At 41.1% G+C, this 22812-nt stretch overlaps 1 protein-coding gene across 3 annotated transcripts in view; it reads left to right on the top strand.

The window, feature by feature from the left end:
* Positions 1-11349, top strand: part of EGFL6 (EGF like domain multiple 6) — a 72579-nt gene extending 61230 nt beyond the window's left edge. For all 3 annotated transcript variants that reach the window (XM_019495132.2, XM_014607768.3, XM_059720919.1), the window contains 4 exons: positions 744-824; positions 3112-3198; positions 5842-6107; positions 10246-11349. In XM_019495132.2, coding sequence (XP_019350677.1) covers positions 744-824; positions 3112-3198; positions 5842-6107; positions 10246-10353 — 542 coding nt within the window. In that variant the 3' untranslated portion in view covers positions 10354-11349. The remainder of the gene's footprint in view (positions 1-743; positions 825-3111; positions 3199-5841; positions 6108-10245) is intronic.
* The last annotated feature ends 11463 nt before the right edge of the window (positions 11350-22812 follow it).

Genomic DNA, 22812 nt, shown 5'->3' with positions numbered 1-22812 from the left:
CTCCAGTCTGCTCCAATGCATGCTAATTACCATGCATCAGAGCAGGTTTCAGGCACTTGTGGAGGTCCCCTATGGCTATTTGCAGACTTAAAAAAACCCCCAAACAAATCCCACATTTTCCCAGAAGAAGCAGCGTGTTACTTCACCCTGGCTCTGTAGCATCTGTATAGATTAGGCACTTCAGTGCCCTTTTTGCTGGTTTTATCTAATAGCTGAGTTGATCAGCTATTGGATAAAAGCACCAGAAAAGCCCACTAAAGCACCTAATCTATACAGATGTCAGGTAAACTGGGTCCAACTAACACATTGCCTCTTCTGGGCATATCCTGGGCTCAGCACAGGAGTGTCCTGAGTTTAAAGTAAAGCATCAGGTTGTATGTTTTTTTTACATCTGCAGGCAGCCTATGTGCTTAAATCATTAGGTTAAACATTGCAGCAAGGGAGCTGCGAACATATGGGGAAGTATTTCATTCATAGATATTTGAAGTAAAGGCTCTTTCAAGTCCACTGCACGTAGGGAAAAATACATCCTGGTGGAAGTAACCAGTTTGAACAAATTGCATTTGACAGCTTAATTGACATTAAAAATTAACTTGTTAGAAGTTGGCATCTAACTGGTCAGCGGGTAGTTCAGTAGATTGTAGGTTACATCAGGAAATCTACATGATGAGTACTGGTATGCAGGATCATCTAATTTTCTGCTCCTTGTATATTATTTGGCACTGATAATTTATTTTAATCAGTTCCCAAGGTGAAAGAAGCAGCCGCTTTTGGTCCTCTCCCAGCACAGAGAAAAGTTCCAGTATTGAAGCCAGAGCAGGAAGGTAGACTATTTTTCTTTTGCTACAGTATTTGCTTTCCTGTGTATTGTGTGTTTTCATGGCAACCTTTGTGTTCTGACCATAAGAGCATGTTTAAAAGTCTTTAAAGTACAGTAAAACATTTTTACTGGAAACAGTATCTAGCAAAGCTGTGCTAGCAATTCCTAAATAAGGTTTTGTTACTGTGTGTTATATAAAATTCTGTTTTCAGTTGCTTATAAACCATGTATTAGAAATTGCTCCACATTGAGATGAGTCCTACAGTTAAATCTCGCTTCATATTTTTAACCAAAATCAAAAATAAAATCATTATGGTCTTTATCACTAAATAGTGTCAGAAAGAGGTTTATGCACGTAACCACATCCCAAAATCTACAATAAGAGTACTTGTCTTTAGTCTAGACCATTGGTTTTCAGCCTGTGGTATGCGGACCCCTGGGGGTCTGCAGACTACATTTAAGGGACCAGCAAAAGCTGACTATGATCAATCAAAAGTATGTGAATACCCACACTTACAATTCAAAGGGGTCTGCACCTCCATTTGAAATTTTTTCAGAGTCCACAAATGAAAAAAGGTTGAAAACCAGAGGTCTAGATGGAATGAAATCAGTACAAATTTGGCTTGCAAAAGTCTGAGTAAATGTGTCAAAATTAGGCACATATCTTAAATAGCATCAGTAGAAATTAATGGTGCTGAGATAAGTCACTGGTATGTTTTATAGACATTAAAGCAAGATGCTGCAGAAAAACTATACAATGGCCAAGGCCTTCCTATTTAAATAAGGAATTTAATTTTTTTCAATGCCCTCTCTTTCCCTTCCTATACCTTTTCAAACAATGCTTGTTGGAGTAAAAAATGCCAGCAACTGCTGAAAATTATAATGGATTGCACTGTAGCTTTACCAGGAGTGGAACACAGAAAATGATGGTAGTTTCATGCTCACCAGAGGTAACTTCCCATTGCAGTAGTAAACTGATCATTTATGATAGGACCATCTGATTTTGATCTGTTTAGCACTTCTGAAGAAGATGAAAACTACTCATCTGTTAAAAAATGCTGTATATGCTATGGGGAAACTTGGGAACATCAGGCAGTAGAACATCTCTAGGAGCCTGATCTTGAGATTTAGGGAGAAAGCAGAAACCAGATGGTGGAACAGGAAAGATTGTATGCCAGTAATGATATTCATTGGACTGCAGAAGTCTCTGCTCTGTAGCTAGAGGAATGTCCACTCTACAGAGTTATCAATCATGCAAAGCAATCACTGTCTGGGCAATGGGTATAGGACTAACATGTCTGAGTGATTTTCAAAGATAGGATTTAAACTTAAAAATGACTAACTGAAATTGTGCCAAATCTCAAGAACCAAACCAAATGATGACCAAACAGTTGGACTGAGGGCAAACATCAGATATTTCATCCCAAAAGATAATTTTTTCTCCCAAGAAAACCGTAATCATGTGTAAATAAGCTTGTATAATACTGATAATACTTCTTAACTTATCTCTGGTACCTCTCACTCAACCCCATTATAAAGTATGTTAAAATAAAAGGAAGGAATAACAGTTTTTTTAGGAAATTCAGAGTGATGGCTGATGCATCTGATCTGTTGTGCTTACTATTGCATTACACAGTGCAGTATTTTTTATGACATTTCAATTTGCACAACTTAAAAAACAGAGTTAGAGAGTCTGTGCTGTGCTCTAGTCTTTATAGTGTGCCCTGAAGGACAATACATTCAGGCTATTGCAAGATGAGTGCGGTGGCAGGCATGAGTTTCAAACTAGAAGGCTTCTAGCAAAAGAACCCTTCCTCTTCTTTAATGGAAGCAGCTGGTCTCTGTGCATCTCAGCTAGTTACTAATGCAGCAATATTATGTGAGGAGAAAATCTGTCCTTCAAATTGGCAGATCCCATGCTGTTTGAGTCTTTCCAACTCAAAACTAACAATTTAAACTGCACCTGGAAACCAGCAGACAGCCAATGCATAAAAATCACAGCATATAAAATCATGTGCAGACGGAAAACTCCTGCTCTAACAAGTCACAGCAGATTATGTTAAAAGTTAAAAAAGGATTTGTGACACTGATTCAAAATTTTATGCTTCTGGGGTCTAATTTAGGTCAACATTATTTGAGTGCAGGTTTGGAATAATTTTGTTGTGAATTATGCAAGCCATGGAACAAAGAGTCAGATCATTTTTATTTTTTTTAACTTTACATGGAATAATAACATAATGTGTTGCATTGTTTCCTAATTGACGGGGAGTTTTTCTTTTCCTTTTTTTTAGTTGATTGCAGCTTCAATAAGGGGGTTTGTAACTGGAAACAAGATACGGATGATGACTTTGACTGGAATCCTGCTGATCGAGATAATGGTATTTAAATGGGTATCCTATAGTTATGGTTGAAATTGATCATTTCTCTTCCAAAAGCAAGACACTGACTGGAATCAGAGGTTGGAATTCCATCAAGTATCTCATTTTTTGGAAAACAAATCCTCGTAAAAAGAAAAAAGAGGAGGTGTCTCTTTTATTTCTTTTAAAATATGTCAATGGCAATGTAACAATTTATTATAACAGAATTGATCCCACAGATGAGAAGAAAGTGAAGAATATAAGAAATATAATGTACACAAGGCAACATGTACATTATTAGAGATATCTGCTGAGGCTTTCAGGACAGGTAGTGGATTCCCACTATTTTAAAATTATAGTCAGTTATATTCAATAAACAGGTCATTTTGGTAACAGATCAGAAATTCCAGATACTACAAATTAAAAAGAACAACTAGTTGTTTACCTCTTACAGTAAAATGATCGGAGGATACTATTCAAGAACAAATAATGTATCATCTACTGTATTTTCTGCAGGTACAACATATACCCCAAAATTGGGGTGCATGTTTTAACTGGGGAAATTGATTTTCTTCCCAGTATAGAAGTAGTTAGCCTGACCCACAGTTAGCCTGGTTTGATTCCTATTCCACAGTGCAGCAGATGTGGGATTACTGTTCAGGCAGCTGAGGGAGTCAGTTGACTTAATGGCTCATTGTTCTTCATTCCAGAGGTGTTAATGACTGTCTCTCTTTTTTAATGGTCTTGATGTTCCATTAATCAAGCTAAACTTTCTAAGGACAATTGTGCTGTCTGCTAGCTGCTCCTGATCTCTCTCTTCCTGTTTCACAACCTTGGAGAAACTTTAGCTCTCTTCAGAATCATAGATCCACACTTGGAAACCAGTCTTCAGCAGCTGCCATGGCTGGAGCGGGGACAGGATAGGACAGGACAGGAAGACTGTGTCTGTGTTCTGTGCAACCATAACACTAAAAAAAAATGTTTTTCTATTCTGCCTTTCAAAAACAAGTTGTTTATTATATTTAAAGGTGTGCTGTATGTGAGAAAATATGGTATATCATCGTAAATATGATAAAACATGACAAAACACTCTAGGAGTGCTACATACTAATGCTGTTCTTATGTTTGTAAACAAAATGCATTAGCCAAAGCTGATTAGCTGTCTGTTAAGATGTAGACAGTATTACATGAGATTTTGCAGCTGGGCCCAGCAGATCACACTGATCTAATCATGCCACAGACAGATGTTCTGTTTGATATGCTACCACCAGTGAGGGTGCAGATATTCACATCCAATGAAGTGCTTCAGAAATGATGCTTGTAAAAAGGGAACAGCTTTAAAATGCTTCCTTCACTCTCTGTGCTATCCAGTGGAGAACAATAGCGGATTGTCGAGTCCTCCAGCATCCCACAGTGCTCTGCTCCCAACTCTCCACCCTCCCCTCAGAGGTGAAAGAAGAGAGTGAAGTGGACAGTCAATGGGAGTTCTCCTAGCTGACCTCAGGAAACTCTGGATCAGAGGCTTGCAGGGACTCCTGCTTCCCAGCCCCCTGACTGCAGAGTACTACTGCTGCATGCTTGTGTAGTCACTTTAGAGGACTCTGAAGCTGAGAGGTTACACATCTGCACAGAGCTGAAGTGCTCTGAATTTGAAGTGAGATTCAGAATGTTTCAAACAAATGTCTGTCCATACCCACAGACAGCTTCCCACACTCTTTACTCTGGACATTCTCTCTCTCTATCGCTTTTAGGCCTATTTTTGCTCAGTTTTTCTTCACTCATACTTCATACTTTCCTCCTTCATCCTCACTCTCTTTCTCCAATGCCTTTATGTCCTTTTTCGCATCCTTTGTGTTTCTGTTTAGCTAATTCCCTCTCAACAACTCACCTGAAATTGTCATCCAAAACCTGGAACTAACCCGGCATTTGCTGACTGCCTATTCATTCTGCCCATTTGCCATATGGGCTTCCAAGGGAGGTGGTGCTCTCCCCTACCTTGGTAGTCTTTAAGAGAAGGCTGAATAGGCATCTGGCTGGGGTCATCTGACCCCAGCACTCTTTTTCTGCCTAGGCAGGGAGTCAGACTTGATGATTTGTTGGGGTCCCTTCCGACCCTAGTATCTATGAATCTATAGTCCTTTCTTTTACCTTCTGTCTATCTTATCTGTATAGATTACAAGGATTCACATCAAGGAATTGTCAGTTACTCTGTTAGGTTTCTACATTGCAAAGAGCAGTGTTGTGTAGAAATACCATAGCTAGTGTTAAGCAAGTCAGCTTGGGAACTGGAAGTAACAGGTTGCTCCAGCAAGATGCTCCATCCAAACTAATTTACTCTGCCAAGAATCAGGGTTTTATATGGTTGACTTTCCAAGAAAGATTATGTACTGAACTGAGTATATATTTCCTATGAAATTTTTAAGAAAACAAATTTCAAGCTAGTACAAGGAACCACTGCAATTAAAGATGAAAAAATGCATCTAATCAATCCTCCATCAGGGCAAGACAGTATTCATCATTCCCTTTTTCTAGTTTTGTTTTAAATAATTTAAGTAATGAATCTTCCACTTATTTTCTTAGCAAACTAGCACTGAGTTTACTAAAAAAATATTTCTCATAAGGCACCCATACACATGAAGATGTCTTGTCCTCTTCCATTACAAGGTGAAGGATACTATATGGCAATTCCAGCTTTTGTAGGGCAGAAGAAGGATGTTGGCCATTTGAAACTTCTCCTCAGTAATCTCAAGCCAAGGAGCAGCTACTGTTTGATTTTCAACTATAGACTTGCTGGAGAGAGAGTGGGGAAACTTCGAGTTTTTCTGGACAGCCACAGAAGTACTCCTGTCTGGGAGCTGAGCAGAGGAAAAGATAAAAGGTGGAGGACTGGAAAAATAGAAGTACTTCAGGGGGTTGAAACCACTAAGAGTGTAAGTAAAAGTGGAAACCGATTACCATAACTAGCACAACAGCTGACATTTCCTGAGCCTTAAGCATTTTCTAAACTGTTTTATGAGTATTAATAGTATACAACTAAAAGCCTTTCATTGTGGTGAGAAATGGGGGCCCAACATTACCAAAAATTTCTAGGGGGCAAAGAAAAAGGAGTTTCCTGTTGAAACTCCAGTGGATATTTAGCTAGACAGAATGTATTTACCCGAGTTGGCCAAGAGATTGAGTATAAAAACCCTTCCATTTTGTGAAATATCCAATCTTTAAGGATCACAACTTGTTGAACCGCTGTTTTGACTCAGGCAAAAAAAACCCCCAAAACCTAAATACGTGCACAGAAGGAGAAGAATAGTCCCTCTACCACCATAACTTTTAAAGAGTAACACATAGGCTTTGAGGGGTGTAGGTTGTAGCCGTGTTGGTCTAAGGACATAGGCAGACAAGGTTCTTTGGGTGACAAAGGGTTTTTGAACCCGAAAGCTTGCTTAATAACTTTTCTCCAACTATTTGAGTTGGTCTAATAAAAGATCATATTCACCCAAGGAACCTTGTCTACATAGGCTTTGAAGAATTTCAGCTCACTTTGGCTTACATTTTCTGAGAAGCACTGAATGATGACTTGTGTGCATTTTCATCTGTGTCCACTCATAGGGCAGAAGCTATCCTGTACAATTGTAAATATGAGTATTAGAGACCAGACTGTATCCAGTGTGGCCTCACGGTCAGGCTAACTGGTTTTGTTTTCTTCATTTGAATAGGTGTGATGGGCCTGCCACACCTGCTGATACATATCCAAAAAGAAGTGCTTCCTCAGTCAGTACACTGGGGGCTAGTCTTTGATCTACATGAGTTAAATTTTATGTTGTGCTGGAACAGATAGGGAAGCAAAGGTGACTATGCCTCCTTTACAGCTCCCAGTTTCTGGAGCCAGTCAGGGAATGGTAAGAGCAACCCAAAGCCCACAGTCCCAAAGGATCTGGTCCAGCAGCAGTAGACCTGCTCCCAATCTATCTTTTTTTCTGCTCAAGAGCCAGGATGTGAACAATGGAAAGCCAATATGCCAGCTTTAACCATGCTGGGATGCCCTTTACAGAAAAGAGAATCCACAGATTTTGCATTTACCTGATTTTCCAGCTGCCTTGCTGAGCAGTGGCCAGTCTGCTCTGTTGTAGAGAACATGTTCAATTTAAATTTCTGTTTGAAATGTTAGGCTCTGGTTGTTATTTACATCAAGGTTCTTTTACATTACGGCACTGTGAGGGATTCACACACACTGTGGGGGCATCAGTATAATCTGTACGTAATTTAAAGCACTTTGCTCTGACAGAGTTGTGCAAAAGAGCTTAATGTAAATGAAAATCAGGCCCTGTAATACTAGGGGACCAATTCAAAAGAGGACTATGGTGCCTATAATGATTAAGCAACATTTAGACATGAAAGTGAACGTGAGCAATCAAAAAAAAAAATCCCACCATAATTATGTAGGTACTTGAGAGTCTATAGAAGCTTAAGCTTTCACAACTAAAATTACTGAGGTGTCTAAACAGCTGTTACTGTACTTTCTGGGCTGACCTGAGCATTGAGGCCTGACTAAGGTCATTTGGAGTTAATAAACTTGGCATCCCTGCACTGATCTCTTCCGACAGTCCCAGTTCAGTAAACCAGTGCATACCTGCCAAACACTGACACCAGCGAGTTCAGTACCTAGCACAATGCCCACAGCCATTTCTATGAAAAAACAGTAGTGGCAATCAGTCACCTTTTATAGAGTAGTCTAGTGGCTGGAGCACTCATCCAGAAAGTGGGAGACTTGGGTTCTTGTCCCTTCTCAGCCTTAGTGGGTTACAAGCTGGGTCTTTCATCTCCCAGGAGATGCCTTAACCCCCCCACCCACCAATGTCCACTCTCCTGCTGAAGGTAGGCTAGGCTGAAGCTAGGCTACTGTGCAGAGAGGAACACAGGGCTCCTGGAATCAGAAAAAGGAAAAGGAGTGTGACTTGGCAATCTAACCCCATAACTTCTTGTCCTAGCCTCTGTCTACACAGAAATTAATTGGTCATCTTCTTTTATATAAGACCTCTTTTTGTATATGGAGAGTTATAAAATTCCTCTCCCTTTCAGTCTTCTCTTGACTTAAATAAACTCAGTTCTTCCAACCTTTCCTCATCTGTCCTTTTTTCTAGACTCATAATTATTTTTATAGTTCTCCTCTACCCTCTCCAACTGAAGCCTCAGCAGAGCTGAATAGGTGATGATAGATGATGATTGTTTTTTTGTTGGTAAAACTTGGGACGCTGAACACAGGTGGGATTGGAAGGCTGGGTGGCAGCATGGGATCAGCATGCTGTTAGTAAATCATGACCAGATCAGATCTTCATGGGCCAGATCTAATCCCTTCATGATCTGTAGGTTGCTGACTCCTGGAGTAGAAGACTCATTTCCTTTGACTTGTGTACAACATGCTTATTAATACATCCCTGTATGCTATAACTTTTTTTGAAACAGTATTACCAGAACCATAGAAAGGGTGGTACCGGCAGTGCACTGGCACTGAATACTCTTATATGGGAGAGATGCCAAAACAAATGGAAGTAAAGCTATGTAGTGGCATGTAGCAGGGTGCTCTACACAGGGCCTGTACTAAGTGCCAAAATGCCTGGCTACAGCTCTGGATATTACATTGTTAATTCGTATTTACAGACTTAACAAATTCGCGACTGCACAATTTTCATGGAAACCATGAAATCAGGTGGGCTCTGATTTTGGTGGGCTCACTGAAAAAAATTTTTACTGAAAATAAAATGCTGGCTCCCTCTGGGAAGTCAGCTGTCTTTGTGGCCACTGTGGCCTTGCCATACATTCCACTGGCGGCTGCTGGCTCAAAGGGCTGCTGGCGGGATGGCTGCCAGCCCTGCCCTTCACCACTGATTAGCTGAGAAGGCTGCCTGTTGTGCAGCCCCACCCCCCTCCACCAATTGGCTGCCACAAAAATGGCTGCTGGCCCTGGGATCTGCTCATGAAATCAACCAGCTGCCTCCTTGAGTTAGGTGGACCCTTACTTATATTTAGTTAGTGATGCACTCTCACCCCCAGGTCCTTTTCTGCAGTACTTCAGGCTGACCATTGGTTCCCTATTTTGTTTCTGTATTTGATTGGTCCTTCCCAAGCATCATACTTTGAACTTAACCTTATTGAATTTTAACTGTGTTTTTTCAGACCATTTCCCCAATGTATCAAGGTTATATTGAATCCTAAACCTGCTACTTTATTATAATACTATATTATTATAATAGAATTTTACTTTATTCTGGGCACATCTACATGTGCATTTAAGCACAATTAAATTTAATGCGCATGAAATTATTTTTGGTAGGTGTCTACACATGCAAGGACTTGGCACTAAAGTTAGTGCACTTGACACTAAAGGGCATCTGTACACATGCTTGTGCCACAGCACTGTTTTTAAAAGCACCTGGCACTGCAATGCATATACTTGTATAAGTAGCAAAATGCATATCAGTGCTGAGAAAATGGCAGTAGTGTGTTTTTGTTCAAAAGTGCACCACCACCATTTTCTGTGTGCTGACGCACATTTTGCTGCTTATACAACTGTAGTTCACTGCATGTCAGCTCACTCCAACCCACCAGATCTCTGATGCATTACAGGCTGAAAAGGTATAAATGCCCAAAGTTAGTGCACATGCTAATACGCATTAAATTAGGTTAATGCACATTAACACATCTTGTGTGTATATGCCCATAAAGGAGGGTATTTTTTGACATAGAGATGACATTTTGTTTGTATTATGACAATAATTATGTAAATCAGTTTGGCTTAGATTTGTGTAGAGGCTCATCAGTCGTTTTTAAATACTATACATTTAAATATTGTAAATTATAAAAAGTTATAGTTTAAAATGTATAGTTTAAATATAGTTTAAATAAAACTTACAGTTTAAATACTATAAATTATAAAAAGTTCAAAGATTCAAGTTGGTAGTCTTACTATATTGGGATAAAAATTAAACCTTTCTGTAGATATAGCGTCTAATTTGACATTAATGTTAAATTTTCAAATTTACTACTTTTTCAGAATTTGTATTTCTTCTTTCTCAGGTCATTTTTGAATCAGAACGTGGGAAGGGCAAAACTGGGGAAATTGGAGTGGACAATGTTATATTGATTTCTGGCCTATGCCCTGAAGATGAACTGACAACTATCTGAGCTTATTTTTGTACATATGTTTATATTTGCTTTACAAAGTACTGTATTTTGTTACTTCCTGATTTAGATAAAAAATCTGTAAAATATGGTGTTTAATGTGATGCAACAATGCAAACAGAAAAGCTGGCCTGCACAAAGTGCTTTGTATCCCTTTGGGTACACATTTTTATATGATATATACTAATACAAACTTTGAATGTAGCACTACTGTATTTTATAATGTAAGGTCAGGGTTTATAAAGTGTGGAGATGTTTCTCTGACTTTTCTACAGTACATGTGATTTTATTTAAATACATTTCTTTTTTAGGGTGTTTCAGTATCCGGACTACTTTTTTTTTTTTTTTTTTTTAACTACAGAGGACAAAGCAGTATTTAAGAGAATTTGAGTACCTCTAATGTCACTTAAGTGAGCCCATGACATAGCTATCTAGAACCATTTTTTCCAAAGTGCCTTATCCTGATTATTAGCAATATAATATTTTTATCTTGAAACTGTAACATTTATGTTAAAAAAAGATGTTGCTAAGGTGCTCAGTGGGCCTGATTCTTCATTTTGTTTTGTGTAATGCTTATCCTTGTAAAGAACGTGTGTAAAACCTACAATTTTTACACATGCCTTTCTAGTCACTCTACACTATGAATGCCTACACAGTGTAAAACAGTGAAGAAATCAAGCTCAGTACATTCTTCAAGTGAAGTAATATGTATTGTGACTCCATATTTTAAAAATGTGAAGTCTGACATTTATCTGTTTAGGAATGAGGTAACCTGTTCACTCCTCCATCTGCATGTTTCTTTGCCATTAAATTGATGGGCATTAACTTAAAAATGGAAGAACGAATGTATCTTAGACTAAACAGATGTTAATGTGTAGATAGCAAAAGTGCTCAACAATAAGCAGCAAGCAATTGCTCCTTTAATGGAGGGAAAAATGTTTTCAAGTAGTATCATTTCTTTCACATGTATAGTCATTGCTAATAAAATATGAAAAAGTCCACTAGGGTTAAGAGATGTCTGTGTCACAGTTGTTATTATCTAAATGATCCTAGTGTATAAACAACTATGTGTATCTTAAAAGGAAGAAAAAGGAATGCCAGATGTTACAATGTCAGTAACAAGAAAAACATTATTAGGAACAAAAGAAGACCTGCCACTGATGTGCAAGAAACCTGATGGAAAAACTAATAAATATCCACTTTCTTTGCGATAAACTCTTATTTCCTGCTCTTTAAAATGATTTCCCTTTAATCCATATGTTCCCACTCCACAGCCCTAAACTCTTAAGTTATATGTAAGGATGTGCAAGACAATGGGTTTCAGGTTTGGGCTTTCAACTGATTCTGCAGTTCCTGTGAAGACTGTTGGGGTATGTTTATAAAGGTGTTTGCCTTTTTATATACATATATTCTTAGTTTCTGTAATACTTTCTCAGGGTTTCATTTATCTATATCCACTTTTAAGCACCAACTGAAGTCAAACTGTTTTAGAAGGACTACACTTGATCTGAGCTGACAAGAGGCTACTACAGTTACTTGGATATCAGGATGCACACAATTAGTTAATTTTTTCTTCTTGTAGGTAACTAGCTTTAAGTTGCACTCTCTTCTCCACTGATGAAGCATTCTTTAGATACTTAATAAGAGACAGAAATATGAGGAGGAAAATATAAGTACTAGTTAAATGTTTACAGTCATTCCAGGGATGTATGTGGTAGCTGTGTTGGTCTGAGACAAAAAGAAATGCAAACATCTAGAGCTCTTGGTTCCAAAATACCTGTTATTAGACCGAGAAATTGCAAAAAAATGCATTTCTTACTGTTATTCCAGAAACTTTTTACATGTTGATAACATGCAAATAAGCAGAGGTTGAGTTTGTCTAACAATATCATAGATTCACAAGCAGCACAAGAAAATTTTTTACAACCTCAGTGAAGGTTCTCATTAATAAATTAGTGGGTAAGCACCTACTTGCTTAGTTTTTTTAGGCTGTTATGTAAAAACACTGGTCCTAACCATTAAATTACAACTGAAAAATGATCTTTGCCAAAGGTTATAGGTTCAGAACTATTTGATTTAGGCCTGTTATTTATTTAACTTGGTAATAGGCTCAGTAATGCTTTCTTATTAACTGTAACATTAGTTTTAATCTTTTCCCTAACCTGAGCCTTTGTTCAACCTTCTGGTAACTGTAAACCAAACTATAAACCTTCTCATAATATACCAACTATACCAATCAAGCAACTATTTTTAAGAAGAACTAGTCTGAACACGATGAAAAACAGAACATATTGCAACTGCACACACAAAGCAATTCTGGGGTCTTACTCATGCCTGCCACAGAAAATAAATATTATTAATAAAGTTCACACCTGGGTCAGACAGTTTAGGAAAGGTTTACTTTGTTCTTTTATAGCAAGGGATAGAATAACAAACCGTTTTCTAGATCCATCTAAAATTGTCTGGCTACAGTTCTACAGTACAGTAGGTGTGACATATGACAGTAAATACTTAAATGTGCACAGTTATGTCAGTGATCAGCTAACATAGAAATGACATGAAAGATTTATTTGGTCATAAATGTAGCAGTAACTCAAAATTAATCTAGGGAAATTCAGAGCATGATCTAACTCTCATTCATGTTCAAATGATTTCAGTGAATGATGGGGTCCAGTCTGAAAGCATAAAATTTATTGTTTTCTGAATGCAATGCCTCTAAGCTATCTACATCAGTGGAGTATGGAGGGATAGGCCAAACCTTGGATTTTTCACATTGTCTAAAAATTAAACTTGTGTCTGATATACATATCATTAAGGATGACTGAATAAGCAAAGATAAGTGTCTCCTGCACTTTGGTCCTTATTTGATTCCAATACAATACACTCCCTAGTGCTAGGAATCTTTCATTTTTTCCTAACCTGTCTGTACAAATGTAATGAGTCTTTTCATGAACTAGATCGGGGTAGGCAACATTTTAGGCCGGTGTGCCAAAAAAACCACAATGTCTACCTTGTAAGGTCCCGGAATGCTAGCATGCCAAAAAAAACAAAACTGAGGTGGGGGATACATGTCATGATGCACTGCATATTAATATAGTTAATAATCGTAAATGCTCCTTTTTTTTTTTACAGTAAATACCAGCTTTTCTAAAAATTCTAAACCTGGTAACAATAAATAAAACTGCATATACTACCTTTACTGTTGTGTATTCTTTTTTTGTTAAGCATGTAGTGATGAGAGAGAGAAAAAAAAAAGAGAGAAAGAGGAAAAGAGAAAGAGAAGAGAGGAAAAGAAAGAGAAGAGAGAGAAAAGAGAGAAAAAAGGAAAGAAAGAGAACCAGACACACACGTGCAAACAGAGAACCAGACGTGCGCGCACACAGAACCAAACGTGCAAACAGAGAACCAGACACACCTGTAAGCATACATGCAGAACAGACACATGCACACCCATAGGCCCAGAACCAGACACGTGTGTATGCAAGCGCACACACAAAACCAGACACACACATGCAGAAGCACACAGAACCAGACACACAGACGCATATGCATACACACAGATGCATACAGCCACAGACACGCACACACGTGTGGCTGGGCTGCAGGATAGAGTCCAACCTGACAATGCCCCAGGGCCACCACAGGCACTGTGCTTCCCCAGGAAGCCAGCACCCAGGCTGCAGGGCAGCCTGCTGAGGCCCCAGCCCAGAGCCTGCCCATCAGTCAGCTTCAGGGGTGGTGCTGGGGAAGCTATGGCCACCCCAAAATTCACCTTAGCCCCCCTGTAACCACCTCTTCCTGCACAGCCGGGACTGTGGAGCCTCAGCACCAGCTCCACACTGCATGCATGCCTGGGGGTGCAAGGTGGCTCCTCCACTGCCATCTGCCCAAAGGGGTGTGCAGCATAGCCCCCCCCAAAATTTGCCATAGCCTTTCCCCATAGCCACCCCTCAAGCACCGCTGCTGCCCACCCACCCTGTGCAGCTGAGCATGCCAGCTCCCACCCTCAGTGCAGCCCTCTCTCCCCCTCCCTCTGGGAAGAGGCTGGTGCCCCCCCAGGGACTGGGTATCTGCTGCCAGCCACGAAGCTTGTGCTGCTCTCAGTAGGGCTTGCAGCCTCCCAGCTGCCTACTGGGAGGAGCCCAGGCTCTGGCTAGAAGCAGCTGCCCAAAACCCAGACTGGCCGTGGTGTGCGGTGCAAAATGGCCTTGCTTGCCATGCTTTGGCACACATGCTGGGGGTTGCCAAACCCTGAACCAGATCCTACAGCTGGATTATAAATAGATTTGGTTTCTTCTGGGAAAAATAAAAGCAATTTAAGATCATTTTGATAAGATTAATCCCCCAAATTGAAGGTACTATAGCAGATGCCTCTTCAGGAAGAACTGAGTAAGGCACTGGGCAATGAAAGAAATGTAACAGTATGGAACTCTTTCTCTTTGGGGCATTTTTTAAAAATATCTTTTCATAGCTTGCTGGCCCTGAATTCCTCTCTTAAAGAATCACCAATACCTTAGTTAAAAATAAATCTGCTATCCACGAACCTGACTTCTATTCAGTTAAACATAAAAAAGAAGTTCATTCCCATTACACTCCTCTAAAACCAAGAGTTTAAGATGGACCAATTGAAAAAAAAAGACTTATAAAAACATGTATTTAGAGTGCAGAGTGTCAAGCAACAAAGCAAAGTGCAAGCAGGACTGTGATAGCAAAGAAGTTATGCAGAACCTCTGTTAGAAATAAGGTGTCAGAGTAACCACAGTTTCTTAGAAAGCAAGGAGGTGGAGCATAAATTCCAAAATCCCATCTAGAATACCAAATACATTGCTCTGGCATAGGATCACTCATGGACCAGTTTCATGGGTGCCCTGCTAATATGGACATGTTGAATTTCAGGAGTATGAGCCGACAGGCACAGAATGGAGGAAGGAACTTCCAGAGTCAATTCCAAGGTGCATTGTCTGCTCCTGGTTTTTTTATGCTTTCATTGTCTCTTGTTATATTTGTCCCATTGACTCTGCCAAAAAACATAAAGAAAGGAACTTGTCCGGAGCTGTAGACATTCCACCCATAATTTAAAAAAACACAGTAGCATAAAATAGCTTGCCCCAAAGCAAATAACCACCAGCAATAGCAAATCGAAGAGTACTCCAAAACACACAGACATTAGCCATAATCAGAGCCTTTGTAGTGTCGACCTCAAAGAGCCTACATGAAAAGAGGAGCCTTACAACATATCCTAAAGTCAACAAAATGGGGCTGTTTTGGACAAAAATGGAAAATGAGCACTAAGCTGAGAGGAAAATGACCCTCTGGCTACTTATTTTCTTTTATACTGTGAAGCCTCCAGTCTCCAACTCTTCACTAACTGCAACTATAGCAAGACAGCACAGAGAAAATAGTGGTGCAGGCTAGGCAGGTTCATTATATGTCTAAGCATGACCTCTTTAACCTATCCAAAAACTAAGTCTCAGTGCAGATCCAGAGCACTGGTGTCACATACTCCCAATGATAAACTGGGCTTACAAAACAAGGGGACACATGCTGGCCAAACTTCGCTTGACTTAAGGGGTAATTCCAGGTACACTGCATTGCCCTGGTCCAGTTTTGAAGTAACAAAGCCAGGATTATGGTAGCAAAGAAGAGAATCATCATGATCTCAAGGACCAGATTAGGAGGTGGGTAGAAAAAAAAGCATGCCTTGCCACTGAGCAGCTAGAGTGTTCCTAAATTACAAACTCCCATACTAAATAGTGGATAAAGTCCCCCTCAGCTGAGGCATCAAGTGAAAAGTAAATGACAGCATTGACTTTTAGCTGCTGGCACAGGTTAATTCTTGAATTGTACAATGGGGGTTCTAGCAATGCAGTTATGTTGCTTCTGTATGGATATTCATGGTACGGAAACCATCCTACTGCAGGAGTATGGTGGCCAAAATGCTCTGTTTCTCATTTGTTGATGGCTGCTTCTGTCATCCATTCCAGAGATGGCTGTAATCCCAAACGGTGATTGCTGTACATACTGCTATCCCTTTTGACCTTCACAGATAGCCAACATTTGGGTATTCCTATATGATTCCGGTTAGGAGAAATTGGTGATGGAGAAGAATGTATTTAAGTCCATTCTATTTATTTACAAGAAAAACAATATCCTTCTTCCTTGATAAAAGGAAGAATAAAATAACCAGAAAAATTTTCCCTGCCCATAGCTTCAAAGCCCTTTCTTTCAGCTACAAGTTTTACCAAAAGCTCACTCTCAAGGTTTCTCCCAGGAGTTCAGATTAGTGCTTGCTCAGGTTGGTCTCTCAATCTGTTTCTGAGCTCTATTTGTGACTCTCCACCCCAGATGTCTCTTCTGCAATCCACTCGCCCCCAAAACAATGCTCAACAATGCTTCTCTGCCTTTGTCTTGCATGGAGACGTTCATTGTATGTTGTGCATTTGGAGGCAGCTGTTATTTCAGCTCCATAAACTCATTCCTGGGGGGAGGGAGGGAGGCGTTAATTGTATTTTCTATTATTTGTCCCTGTTGCCACAGGGTATCTTTTAATCCCCGCTACTTACTGAATAAGAAGGCAGCGTTATAAGGCTGCAATTTGAATAGGCAGCTGAGGTAGGAATAGCTGTAGGAGAGTAAGCAGCCAGGTGAAGTCAGAAGGGCTGCAAAGTAGCTTGCTTGGGAGCCAGCTGCAAGACAGTAGGGCAGAGCTACAGACAAGCAGGAAGGCAAATTACAGATGAGCGCAGGCTGCTCATTAAGATGAGGGAAGACACCTCTAACTGGTCAGGGGATCACCTTCTTTGTGGCGTCTCCAGTCCAACCTTTCTATATGGTCTGCTCTCAGTATTCTGCACAGGCCCCTGCTTCTGGTGTTGGTACTGTCAGTCTTGTGAGGTGCACTGTTGTGCTCCAGGGCATCTCAGGAGATGATTCATGGTTTGCTTCTCCTGACAGACACATTAGTCTGTTGCAGAGACCCCATGATGTCATGAAAATGTTGCATCTACTGAGACCCACTCTCAATCTGTTCAGGCTCCTCCATGTGTGCCATTTGTAGTTAGAGCCGGATACTAACTCCTCATGGGGTAATTACTGGGTGTAATTCCTCACTGGCTCCATTCACATGATTGCTTTGAGCGGGAGGTTGGACTAGGGTTAGTGAGCAGGAGGGTTGGGTCACTTCCAACCCTCCTTGTCTATGATTCTATCACTGGTGCAGCAAATACAACCGTACTGTTGTCTGGGTTAGATTGATCTAAGTGCGGATCTGTACAGACATTCAGGGAGACTAGATAGGGCAAAAAATGGCTGACCCAATCTAAATTACCTCAGCTGAAGAGGTGAGCTAAACTAGATTGGAAATGAGTTACCCTGATCTACTGAACATCTGCACGCATTCAGAGTGCAGCCCTGGGGATGGAAAACCCAGCTGCCCACCACAGCCCCAGGGCTGTGCTCTCCCTATCCATCCCACCCTGACCTGGCTATCTTTATACCCCCAACCCTGCCAACCCCATCTACCTCAGAATGACAACCCATCCCCCTGACTTGTCAACTTCCCCCATGGACTACCCCCAATTCCTCCCCTCCAATCCCACCTGCCCTTCCCTCCACTTGGGTTCTCAGCATGGCTTCCAGGACCAGCAAGTGTGTGCACAAGCCTCTCCCAATCTAGGATCATACAGCTGTATGATTGTTGTCAACAATAGTTGTTGTAAGCAGGAATACTGGTTTTCCCTGATAAAAAAATCTAGAAATGCAGTGTACTGCCATGTGTGTCTGCAGCAATCCTCCACACTCCTGCAGTAAGTATGGGAGGATTGCCTCTATTTTCAGGGGACTTTCCTGCTTTAAAATCCTTCCCTTGGCAAATGTAAATCAAGTGTGGCAAATGTCTGCACAAACCCTGAGTGAGGAATATCTAGATGTCTCCCAGGTATTATTTTGCACGTTATCTTTCAGTTTCTATTTAGAAACATGAAAGCAACATTAAAAATTAGGAGGAAAGTCAATCGGTTTCTTACCTCTCTGGATGTAAAGGGGGGAGGAGGGCTGTCATCCTCTCTTCTGGACTATGGAATTCATGGCACACTGTATAACTGACGTGGAATACAAATAATGTTTCCTAGGGAAATTTCAAACAGCTTTCAACCTATTTTCAACACCCCCCCCCCCCCCGGCCCCCGTTGGTGATCTGGTCCCCCTCCAGACTCAAGAGGCACCAGTCACCCATGCCCCAGGGCTCGTGCAGGGGACACAGATGCCTCCCTTCCCCCTCCCCTGCTGCCTTCCTGCATCTGACAGATGGCCGGGGCAGGGCTCACTGGGTGCTCAGCTGGAGTAGTTGAGCACAGGATGAGTGCTAGTGCACTCCCTGTGAGGAGGAGGTTGCAAAGGAGGCTGGGATGCCAATGGACAGTGACCTAACTTGAATCAGTAACAGCTCTGGCACAGAAATTTGACCCACCAGTCTAATGTAAATTGATTAGATTTGAGTGAACATTGACCCATGTCTATCTTAGATTGAGTTCTGCCATTTTTACGCCAGTCTATGTACACTGAACTTCTGTACAGTTGCAGGTATAAGTGTAATGTCTGTACCCGGCCATGATTTGCTCCCATGGATTTGTTTAACCTTTTCTGTTTGTTTAAATGTTGTAAAATAGACCTGGTTCCATACATCAAGAATACTGTAGCATGAAGTGCAAAGCATCCATCAAGTATACTCCAAATCAGTGATTCTCAATCAGAGTGCTGCAACACTCTGGGGTGCCTTGAGATCCATTCGAGGATGCTGCAGGTTGCTACACAATGTTAGCACTGTTAGTTGTGAAAACATGATTCACATGATAAATCTAGAGATTGCAAATAGGAATCCATAGTATTAAAAGCATTCTGACCTCTTATGCTTTTCTGAGTTCTTTGCAATAGATGAATATGCTCTCTTCTATTTCTGTAGTCAAAAATAAGTAAAATCTAAAAGCTGGCATTTTCCCAGCAGTGTCTCCAGCCAGCTTCCTTGATCTAAAAAGGTTGAGAACCACTGCTGTCTTTGTGAAAAAAATGAAAAAGAATTTAAGATTTGTTGAGCTTGTATTTGAATGTGCAATGTTACATAGGTTAGACAAATGCTTGTCCAAACCATTTAGACAGAGCTGATCCTTCTTCAAGCAGGGGGTTGGGCTAGATGACCTCTTGAGGTCCTTTCAGCTGTATTTTTCTTTGATTTCTTTGATTTTTCTTTCATTACTGTAATGGCATAAACTAATTATTTTTGAACAGTAATTAAATCATCATTTAAAGCATTTTATAATTACATTCTGCATATGCATAGTATGAGATGTGAATGTGAACATGAGAATCTAAACTTACTTTTTGTTGAATCTGTTAAGGACAAGGAATACACAGGTTTGCTTTATGTTCACAATATATTGTGCTGCCAAACTGGCAGCACCCTTTCCCACACTTGTGGCTGGAGTCATTGATTTCTTGGACAAACCCAGGGTATAGTACAATAAGTAAATTTTCAACAGGAAAACACAGGAGGAAAGCCAAGTTTAGAAGCAGATAACCAGTTTATCAGAAGTCTGTGTATTGTGCAACATGCTGATAATTATACTTGTTGACACTCAGCATTAGACATTTTAAAGGTTATACCAGCAAACTTTTGTAATATATGCATTCTATTGGATAGTGTGATAGACCTGCTTATGCATCCGAATATCACTATGCTGCTTTCTTGTAGGTGATACCCAGATGATATAACCAGTGCTTTTGAAACAATTTGAAATTGCATGCAAAACTAAAAGGAACCATCATTGTATCTTTTTATTGATTTACACTTCTACTCACTGTCATGAGAATAGATGCCTCTGTGTAGTAGTGTTTACTGGATTTGGGAAACAGCTGAAACTGCAGAGTAAGAAATTAAATCCCTGTCTCCTGCCAGTGATGGACTGAAGTATGAACATATTGGCCAATCTGACCTATAGATTCCAGAAAGGAATCTGGGGTGTAGGTTGTAGCCATGTTGATCTAAGGACATAGGCAGACAGGGTTCTTAGGGTTAATCTGATATTTAGAAAGGAGTATTCAAAATCATTTCAAAATATTCCCTTTGCAGCCTCCCAGACCTGTAATGAATTTGCTTTCTAACAGCATCTGCCTATGTTTATTGAGTTTACTCCAGCAACATTCTGACCCTGAGATTTTTATTGATTTCTACCATGTGATTGATTTCTACCATTAATAACCTTAACCAATCTTTGAGTATTTTTCAAGGACAATGTACTTATGGTACAAAACCTGCAAGAGCAGGCTAAAAATCCTGCCTCCCTCAAGATTTTGTGCTGCTTAAAGGAATCTATCTTGTTTGCAGAAACTGATCATAATTCTGACCATGTTTATATCCAGGCATGGTAATATAGCATATATAGGCTCTTGCCACCAGTGTTTACCATCTCATCTGCACAATGGTTGCCATGTGACCAAGGAAAAAGTAATTAAAACTGCCAGATTTCTTGCTGGCTTCTACCTTATACAACCCGGAAGTGGATGTCTGGACTGCATTTGAATTTGGATTTGAATCCCTGCATTAAAACTGAAGCATTTTAAGGATGACATCTGTAGCCCTGCCTTTCCTGTGATTTTTCAGAAAGGATGCAGGTTTTTAACTCATTCATCATAACTTTGGCCTTTAAGCTTTCTTGTTAGAATTATGAAGTCAAATTTTGCTAAATTACATTGGTGTAATCTAAAGTAACTCCACTAACTTCATTCAGGACACTCCAGATTTATGTTGTTATTGAGGGCTGAATTTGACCCTGTTTCTTGGTCTAGGATACTTCTAGGAAATGACCATCAATCAACACCCCTTAGTATTTTGAGGCAGGATGCAATTTTCCCTATTCCATTCTACAGAAAACAGCTGGTATCATTACCTGTGCAACGGATCATGGGATTTTGGAAAGTTCAGAGTCATAGACCCAGTGCCTGTGTCTAGGGAGTTAGCAGGAAATGACTGTCAATCAACCTTTCCAATCAGAATGCAATGCTTTTGAGCAGCTGTGCAGGGGCAGTGCTAATAGGATTTCAAAGGAGGAGGACAGTCTACATCTATTTCTTCTCCTAAAACAAGCAAAATAAAAGGATTTTGGGGACAATTTCTGATTTTGATTGAAATAATTACAGTAAAAAATTGTAAATGGCAGAAAAATCCTTTTGGTACTTCCCTGCTTAAGCAAAATCCTGAATGCAGTACTTCAAAACTGATTAGTGGCTCAGCTCTAGTAAAGCTGTGCTTTTCATATCATTAGAGCAAGTGAGCCACCATCATGGTGTCAACAATATCTATTTGTTCCAGTCTCGCTTCTGATAGCATTAAGTGCAGAAGTGGTAAGCTGTGTTAGTCTGAAGTCAGGCAGAGCGTAAGGCAGGGTGGCACTTTACAGACTAGATGAGAGAAGTGCAAGCTTTTGTAGGAAACAACCTACCTTGTTAGATGCTATGAATTCAATAAATATTTTATTAAAATAAGTAAATTAAATACACCAAATAAGATGACTGCCAGAGCATCTCTATGGTTAGCCCTCACCCTGGTGCTGAAACATGCTGCCTGCTCTGCATGGGCAGGCAGCATGCCAGCAGGGAGCTGGACCCAGGCTCCAGTGCAGTAAGTAAGGGGTAGCGGGAGCTGGAGGAGTGGGGAGAGGACCCGCACCAGCCTCGCCTGCTCTCCCAGCTCCCCCTGATCCCCAAGCCCCCCCACCCTGATCCCTGCCCGACCCCACCCCCTGCCTGCCCCTGAGCCCCCTCAATCCCTGCCCTGCCTGGCCCAATCCCCCCTCAGCCCCCAACCCCTGCCCCGCCCAGCCCCATCCCCCCCAACCCCCTAAGATCCCCCGATCCCTTCCCATCCTGGCCCCACCCCCAGCCTGCCCCCCGAGCCTCCTCATCACTGCCCCCCCCAGCCCCAGCCCCTCCAATCTCTGCCCGCCCAGAGAAATAAAAAAACCCAGGAAATAAAAAAAAACCAAAAAACTACTCCCAGAACTTACCAGCAGTTCCAGCAGCTGTCGGGGTCACTGCCCCCCCCCCACACAGTGCAGGGCCAGGTGACAGCGCCAGCAGCCCCAGCCTGGGCCCTGCTGCCCCCCGCTGCCCTGTGCTGTCCTGGGGGAGCTCTGCCAGGAGGCCCCAGAGCCCCGAGAGTCCCTGCTCCTGCCATGAATAGAGGCTTTTTTTTCCTTTTTTTTAAAGTGCTGGAGGGTGCCCGGGGGGGGGGGAGACAGCCATCGGGGGGGCTGGGGGTGCAAGTGAGGGAAGAGGCCAGGTGGGGCAGCCATTGGGGTTCTTGGAGAGTGGGTGGGGCAGCCATCAGGGGGCGCTGCAGGTGCTGACAGGGGATGGGGCCAGGCTGGTCAGCAATCCAGGGGGCTGGGAGAGTAAGTGGGGGTCTGTGGT

Source organism: Alligator mississippiensis, chromosome 1 (assembly GCF_030867095.1).
Source record: "Alligator mississippiensis isolate rAllMis1 chromosome 1, rAllMis1, whole genome shotgun sequence".
Taxonomy (NCBI): Eukaryota; Metazoa; Chordata; order Crocodylia; family Alligatoridae; genus Alligator; species Alligator mississippiensis.
The sequence above is the reverse complement of the archived record's forward strand: the minus strand, read 5'-3'. Positions and strand labels throughout refer to the sequence as shown.